Source organism: Solanum tuberosum, unplaced genomic scaffold (genome assembly GCF_000226075.1).
Source record: "Solanum tuberosum cultivar DM 1-3 516 R44 unplaced genomic scaffold, SolTub_3.0 scf00151, whole genome shotgun sequence".
Taxonomy (NCBI): Eukaryota; Viridiplantae; Streptophyta; class Magnoliopsida; order Solanales; family Solanaceae; genus Solanum; species Solanum tuberosum.
Genome location: NW_006239077.1, coordinates 630,790 through 639,070, shown reverse-complemented (window position 1 = coordinate 639,070; position 8,281 = coordinate 630,790). Strand labels below are relative to the sequence as shown.

The 8,281-nt window shown below is 31.9% G+C and overlaps 1 protein-coding gene across 1 annotated transcript; it reads right to left on the bottom strand.

The window, feature by feature from the left end:
- Nucleotides 1–624: 624 nt before the first annotated feature.
- On the bottom strand, nt 625–2,378 carry LOC102592358 (polygalacturonase-like). The gene is made up of 4 exons (XM_006353076.2): nt 1,920–2,378; nt 1,431–1,720; nt 1,105–1,330; nt 625–900 (listed from the first exon to the last, which is right to left on the bottom strand). Exons 1-4 carry the CDS (start codon nt 2,361–2,363, stop codon nt 673–675), a joined length of 1,188 nt encoding a protein of 395 aa, XP_006353138.2. The 5' UTR covers nt 2,364–2,378; the 3' UTR covers nt 625–672.
- Nucleotides 2,379–8,281: the final 5,903 nt, after the last annotated feature.

The window sequence follows — 8,281 nt, the reverse complement described above, 5'->3', positions numbered from 1 at the left end:
TAAATTAAATCGGAAAAAATATAAAATGGCCAAATTGCCCCTGTCTAGTGTCTAGGAAGCCGCATGTTGACAACCACCTGCCTACTTCCTAGACTCTTCGATCCAAAGGTAAAAGATAGATATTTATGAGCCATTTTTCATATGTTAAAAGAAATTTTTGGCTCTTTCTATAAAAAAAAAAATTAAAAGAAAGAGAAAGTCAAAAAATCCCTAAAGCTAAACAAGCAGAATGTGTGAAGCCAGCCAAGTCGTTGAGGAAATTTTTTAACACACTAAACCATTGTGCTATTTATACCTAATCATGTCAAGGGTGTTCAAATGTAAGTATATATCATATAACATAAGATTTTATCTATATACATAATGTAATTTTTTGGTGACTAGTATTCGCTTGACTACCATAGTAATATTGTAGCTCAGCCCCTCGCCTTGACTAGGGAGTTTTAGATTGTGATTTCTACTTCCTTGAGAAATGAGATTTTAACACTAAAGTTTCAAATGTTATTTATATTCCGCAATTTACTTCTTTTATATGGTAAATGAAGAATTTGATTATTCAACACCTTACATAAGTGATTACTAAAATAACATAAGAAAACTGACAAAAACAAAAAAAAAACATGAGAAGTTATTTTGTTGTTGGAGTATAAATTTTGGTGTTTTGAGGTTTCTTCATATGCAACTTTTGGGAAACACTTTGCCAGCATGACTTCCCCTTGCATTTTTACAGTAAGCAAAGGCTGGCCTTCTCAAACGATCATTGTAAGTGAGCTTTATGTCATGTAATTTTATTCCGGTGCACGGATTTGAGGGACTGCAATCAAATTTCATGGCTGCTTGTGTAGATGATGTTCCTTTCACATTCTTGAATGTTACGTCGCTCACCTTCACTCCTGAACTCTGTATTCATATCAAATGGTTATAACTTGAAGAAATTAAGAAAGCATGGTTCTATAACGTTAATTTTCATTTCGACACTTTAACTCAGACTTGTTCCATTTAGACCTTTCAACATCATAATAAGTGTGCCTTTTACATATTTCTGCTTTCTTGAACTTTGTGTCAAATAATAATCAGAAAAATAAATTGAAATGGAAGGAGTACCTGACGAGGGCACACATTATGGGGGCAATAGTTTTGGTCAATGAAAATGGGATTTCCAACATTCCTCATAACAAGGTTTTTAAACATGAGATTTTTAGCAAAGCCACCACTTGGTCTTGCCCATGATTTTATCCTAATCCCATTTTGTGTCTTTGTGAAAACAGAATTTGCTACTGTGATATTTGCTACTCCATCTTCATTTAAACTATGTCCCAAACTTCCAATGCTGCACGTACGACATGATAAATATAAGTCAGAAGTCATAAGTTACGGGCTTATGATGAGTCAAAAGCAAAAGTCAATTCAAACAGGCTCTAAGTACGTACCTAATGCCATGTCCAGGGCCACATCCAACTTTTTCAATCCACATATTCGCTGAGGCAGGGCCAATGGATATACAGTCATCTCCAGTCTTGATAATGCTGCCATAAATAGTAACCCCCCTTGAGTTCTGAACATGAATTCCATCAGTGTTTGGACTTCCACTTGGAGCTGTTATCTTAACATTCTCAACTCTCACATTGCTGCTGTAACCAATTCCTATATGTACTCTTTGACTGTCTAGTGATGTCAAACCCTTTAACAGTACATTGTTACACCACATAAATTGTATCGACTGCAATATATAAATTTACACACATTAGAGTTAGAGATACATTTAAGAGCAGCGGAGCCAGAATTTTCATTATGAAATTTCTTTATATGTTTTTAAAATACTACTCCATACGAGTTCAATTATTGTGATTCATAATTGTTTTTACATAATTTTCAAATATATAAATTGGACGTTACATTCATGGAATCGGTTTACTTACCCTAGCTCCTTGTGGACAAGTACCTCCACCTTTTCTACAAGACCAATAACCATGTCCCTTGGCATTAATAGTTCCACCATACACATTAAGTCCACTTACCTTATAAAACATAATCCAAAACTCAAAATTTCCAATTGCATTATAATTCACCGGAGCAACGAGAGTACCATCAATTCGGAACTCAATTCGTCTCTTACAAGGACCATTTAAGTTCAACGTCCTTACCAAATATGTTCCTCGTGGAATATACACGTTAGGCTGGCTAGTAGAATGGCAGGCAGAAGACCAAGCGCGAAGAAAAGCGGAGGTTGAATCTGTCCTGCCATCTCCCCTAGCCCCAAAACTAACCACATTGTAAGCTAAACAAGAAGGTATTAGTATATTTAAATAAAAGAAGAGTACACAAGAAACACTAGTATATTTCATGGTTTTGAAGTTGTACATATTTATGTTGAGTGCTTGTTTAGAAGCCGTTATAATGAAAATGAAGATTATGCATGTGTATATTTATAGTTATTCAAATTGTGACCATATGATAAATTTTTTTTGTCCAACATGACAATAGAAAATTTGTTTTTTTAAGATGCTTAGAGTAAGTTGAATGCTAAACCCACGTCACATACTACGGACATGTACGAACGAATGAATTCTTGGGCGGTACATGTGCATATAATTATTATTTGGAAAAACTACATATTAGACATACTTCACTACCATATATATTATTATTATGTATATTTTTAAATATTATGTGTTTTACCACTAATTAAGAGTTTTCTACGTATCTTAGATTTAGATACATGTATTTTTGCTACCAGATACACAAATAGGGAGATAGACGAGCACGATTTGTATGTACTAGATACATGCGAATCACACTAATACACTAGATACATGTATCTGTATATATCTGGAGTGATTTACATCTATATGGGATACCATATACATGGGAGAGTAGCGAGCGAGATGAGAGAGAGCCAAGGGAGGCGAGCGAGATTCGTATGTACCAGATACATGTGAATCACACTAATACACACTAGATATATATTTATTTATTTATTATATCTAAAGTGATTCACATGTATCTGGGATACCACATACATGGGAGAGTGGTGAGCGAGATGGGAGAGAGGGGAGGGAGTTTTGCTATGTATCATAGATACATATGAATCCACTTCGATACAATGTATCTAGAACAAATTACACCTAAATTTGACCCATGTATCCGAGATACATGTATCTTGACGTATCTGAAGGCACGAAAATCTTATAAGATATGTAATATTGCAAACTAGAATGTATCTAAGTAATTAGCTCCTAAACTAATGAAATTTATGTAAGTTCCCTTTATTAGTTGAGTGAAAGAATGAATGTTGTCCCAATTTGTATATCACAGTTCAAATTTCGAAAGTCAATCAAGTCTTTTTATGTAGTTTTCAAATAACTTAAAGTTTTTACGTCCAAATTAATAACAGTCTAAGTTTAAAAGTTTGAATCGCGAAGTTTAAACTGTTTCACATTGATACATAACAAGTATTACAAATATGAAAAGAAAATTGATAAAAGAAGAAGGATCATGGGGTTAAATAAGAATTCGTTTAATTTTCAAGATCCATCAAGAACGCAAGTAATGTAGAAGTTGAGTAGAACATCAACATGTGAGTTGCCAGCTTCATATATTTAATTCTATAGCCACTAGTATTAGATAGTTTGATCTTTTAATCATAACAAAATATAGAAAATTATAATTGAAAAATAAATGGTTTAAAAGTTTTTAATTGTTGGAGGGGGATAGTGCTTTGATCCCAATGCCAGTTTGACTTTATAAACTTGTCTTTCTTTTTCAAAAAAAATATAATTAGATAAGTTGTTTTTAAAATGTATTCCATACGTCATTCCCCACATCATCTCCATGTTATGATATGTACGATACACCATGTGATAAGTTGGCTTGCTTTTTGTCAAAACATCTTGTTTGCTTCATGTATCGTATCGTAAAAATCAATTTATATGAATAATTCAAATTTAGAGAGTCAATTTTTATTTTATTTTAATCGTATATTCAGACATAACAATTTAATGACTTTTGAAAAATAATTTACATATTTTACAATTACATAAAAAAATTATATAATAAGTCATAGAAATTAACAATTTCAAAGAAATTTAAGCATGTAAATAAATCGTGATTAATATTTTTTTAATTTGATTCTCGAAATTAAAATATAGGTGATATAAGTTAAAATAGAAAGATTATTTATTCTTCATCCTTTTCTCTTGATTACTAGTGAAGTTGGTGTAATATACCACAAATACAATAAATTACAGTTGAAAAAATGAATAAATAATCATCCAGGCTGAGGGGCAAATATCTTGCTCTCATCAAGGAAATTCAAGTCCACTGTGTCATAATCTACATCGATCTAGTAGTATAACTTTTGGCTTGTCTCTTCCAGGATACAACAATCCAACAACGCCGTACAACTCAAATAACTCCGGATTAGTTGAAAAGTCCAAAAAGTAGTAATTAATTCCTGCCTTTCGCTTTTTGGGGGTGGAAGGCAAAAGAAAACGTAGGGGAGGGGCTCCACAAAAAGAACACTTTCCTTCAACATATAATTATTCTCTTTTGTATAGTGAATTAGTTGAAGACTTAGAATATTTTTCTATGTCTCAACTCTCTCTTTCACTACTACCCACTGCAATATGTTTCACACTTACATTTTTCTTACTTCACTTCACAGAGGAAGAAACACCACTATTTATAGGTAAAGAAGTCTTCCATATAATCAATGGGTAGAATAAGGAATATTAGTGTGGGTAGATAAATACAATAGATGTTACATAAGTTATAAGAAACTAATGTCATTTGAGTTACATGCAGGGGCGGACCCACAATGGTTCAAGTGGGTTCAATTGAACCTACTTCATTGAAAAAATTATTATACATATAAATTATTTGTAAAGCTATGTATATAAACATAATGAACCCACTCTTTACACAATGAATGGTGTGGATCAGTGGTGAAAGGGTTCAATTTTTTGTATTTTCCAAATACTTTTTCTTTTTAAAATTAACTAATGAATGTAGACTATTATAGTTCTACGCTTCTAGTTCATGTGAAATAACAATAGTAGTATTCTAAATTTATTAGTTACGTTTTCTTTTAATGTTTGTATTTGAGAATTATTTAAAATTGTCAATAATTTAGACAATATGTTTATAGTTTTTAAATATTCTCTCCGATCCATCTTATTTTATCATTTTGCTTTTTACACACATATTAAGAAATCATAAACAAGAAAAATATTTTTACTAATTCACCCCATAAAAACTTGAGCAACTTTCACATATAGCAAACACAAAATTTATATTTGTATGCTATAGCAAAGTTTGCATAATTGCGCTCCATAGCAAACATATATATGTATAATTCGCTATACATTTACAATTGAAAGCTATGTCTATTTCGCTATACATATATACAAAAAGAAGCAATTGTATAATTCATTGGCTCCTCTTCAGATTTGTATAATTTCGTTGGTAGGCCATTTGTATAAATTGTTGTTAGCCTCAAGTTTGTATAAATCGTTGACAAAAATATTTGTATATAAAAAATTGCTCTCTCTTTCGCTTTGTACAAACATAAATTATACATTATACAAACATAAATTATACATTATATTTGTATAATCTGTGTTTGTATAAAACGAGAAAGAGAGAAAGGCAAAAGAGAACTGGGCAGGGAAATATTTGTATATAATTATAAGTGTATATGACGAAGATATATGTATTTGCATGTGTATATACAATTTTCTTTCGCTTTATACAAACAGAAGCGCGATTTATACATTTCGTTTCTGTTTGTATAAGCGAGAGAGGCGAGGGTGACGAACGAGATTTGGGAGAGTGGCGAGCGAGATCTGGGTGAGGGGAGAGGAGGGGAACGAAAATATATGTATATATACAATTTCCTCTCGCTTTTATACAAAACACAAAACACATTTTTATACATTTGTGTTTGTATAAAAGCGAGTGAGGGAGAGCGAGACTGCCACCAAACGAGAGTGGCGAGCGAGATTCCACCAGGGAGTGGCGAAAATAGCAATAGTTTGCTATAGGGTACAATTAAATCAAAGTATATTTATAGCATTTAATTTGAATTAATAGTTTTCTATTATATACAATTTTCCCTAAAAACTTCTTGCGAATTTTTCAAATAAATGTGACACATTCAAAAAGAATTAATTACAAGGGTAATATATGAAAATTTTGATTAATGCTTCCTTCATTTAGTAAAGTCGACAACTAATATGAGACAACTATTTTTAGTAAGATGATCAACTATTATGAAACGAGGAAGTAATACTTAGTTTAATATTTTGTAGTATACAAAATTGGGTATTTATTTTCCTTTTTACTTAGTATACACGAAAGTTAGGTTAGTGCATTTTTATTTATTTATTATTTTACTAATTTTATTTATTTATTTATGGTTTTCGAAATTGTTATAGTTTTAGTCTTATATGTAAGAGTAATAAGTAGCTTGTTAAATTGAAACTATGTGGAAATTTTCTTGTAAGTATATAAAAAATTAATACAATATATTTTTTGTTAGGAATATCACCTCAAAATTACTTGTTAAGAATATAATGAAAAAAATGATAACTATTAGCCATGATTATTTGTAACTTGAACCAACTTGAATGAAATCCTAGGCCCGCCACTGGTTACAGGAATAAACTAATGACCATAAGAGTTACAAGAACTAATGGTCATATAAGTTACAAAAATCAATAGTCATCTTCTACCACAATTTACATCTACTAACATATTTTTTATTTTAATAATAAAATGCATATACACCAGCATTCCCCCATTCATTTTAATATTAAAATAAGAGAGTACTTCACAATTTAGTTGAAGGTAGACTATCATGCATAAGTAAGGTGGACTCTGCAATGAATCTTCACTTAGTAAAACAATAATTTTTACTCCAGAGTCAGTAGTGGTCTAAGACTTGAACTACGTACGACTGCTTAAGGAAAATAAAGTATCACTCTCTTACACACAATAATCCAGGTGTTGACATAAGCTTTAATAGTCAGCACATTACGGTCTTGTGTTATCTTAGTTTTCATGAGTGTATTTGAGAACAAGCCCATTATCACAGAAAGCAACCTACTTTTACACTCACATAGGTGAAATTTGTCAAGGGTGCTCCTATAAGTTGACACCCCACTCATACAAGATACAAAATTTCATCAAGAGTTCAAAAACTCAAGCTCCACAAATCATTATAGGATAAATGCACTCACATCATAGGGATTGAATAAAATTAACAATAGTGCATTTCACAACAAGTCATCATACGATTAATTTTTCCCACTGGACCTGGTAATATGATTTCTAATCCTCGGATTGGGTTTCCTCATATATGACTCAGAACTCTCGATGTGCTTTGAACCTTTTATCTTGCTAAGACCTTAGTTTATGAATCTGTAAGATTTAATAGACGTTTTAACACAATTAATATTGATGATATACCAGTGACCAATATATGAATTTAATATTTTATTTTAATAATAAAATGCATATACACCAATAAGTGATAATGAAGAGTCTAGGAAGCCAGTCACCCCCCGAGCCTACACCTTGGGCGGGACTGGCAATCGAGAACCATTGTTGGCCCCAAGTGAACCCTTGGTCTGGCTTACTTACTCAGCGGAAGACTTTAAGCATTAAGAAAAGAACTCAAATGCAAGATAACTCAACTGTCTCAAACTAAACTCATAATGTTTTAGAAATAAACATTTAACTTAGCCAAAGTGGCAACTCAAAACTGAACATAAGTTAATAACAAGATAAAGACAAATGAACTAACTGACTATCTATCTATGAAGCCTCTAATAACTGAGATAGATATCGGGACAAGACCCACGACATCCTAATGAACTAAATACTGAAAAACAATAAAAAAGGATCATCTGAAAGCAAGGAGGCTCACTAACAAACTCTGGAGCTCAACTAGAATCAACGATGTACTAGATGCTGATCCTTGTTACCTGTGTCTGCATCATTAGAAGATGCAGGCCAAATGGCATCAGTACACTGAATGTACGAGTATGCGAGAGGAATTCTAAAACAAGACATAAGCTTGAAAGGAACTGAAGAATTTACCTGGCTCAACTCAACTCAACTTAACTGAACTCGTTTCAATATAAAGCAATAACATAAATGCAATATAAAGAAAAGCTTTTAAAACATGGATATCAACTCTGTGTATTTAAAAATACAATAGTAACTCTGATGTGTATGCAAGGATACAATATAACTCTGAAATGTCTATAAAAAATACAAA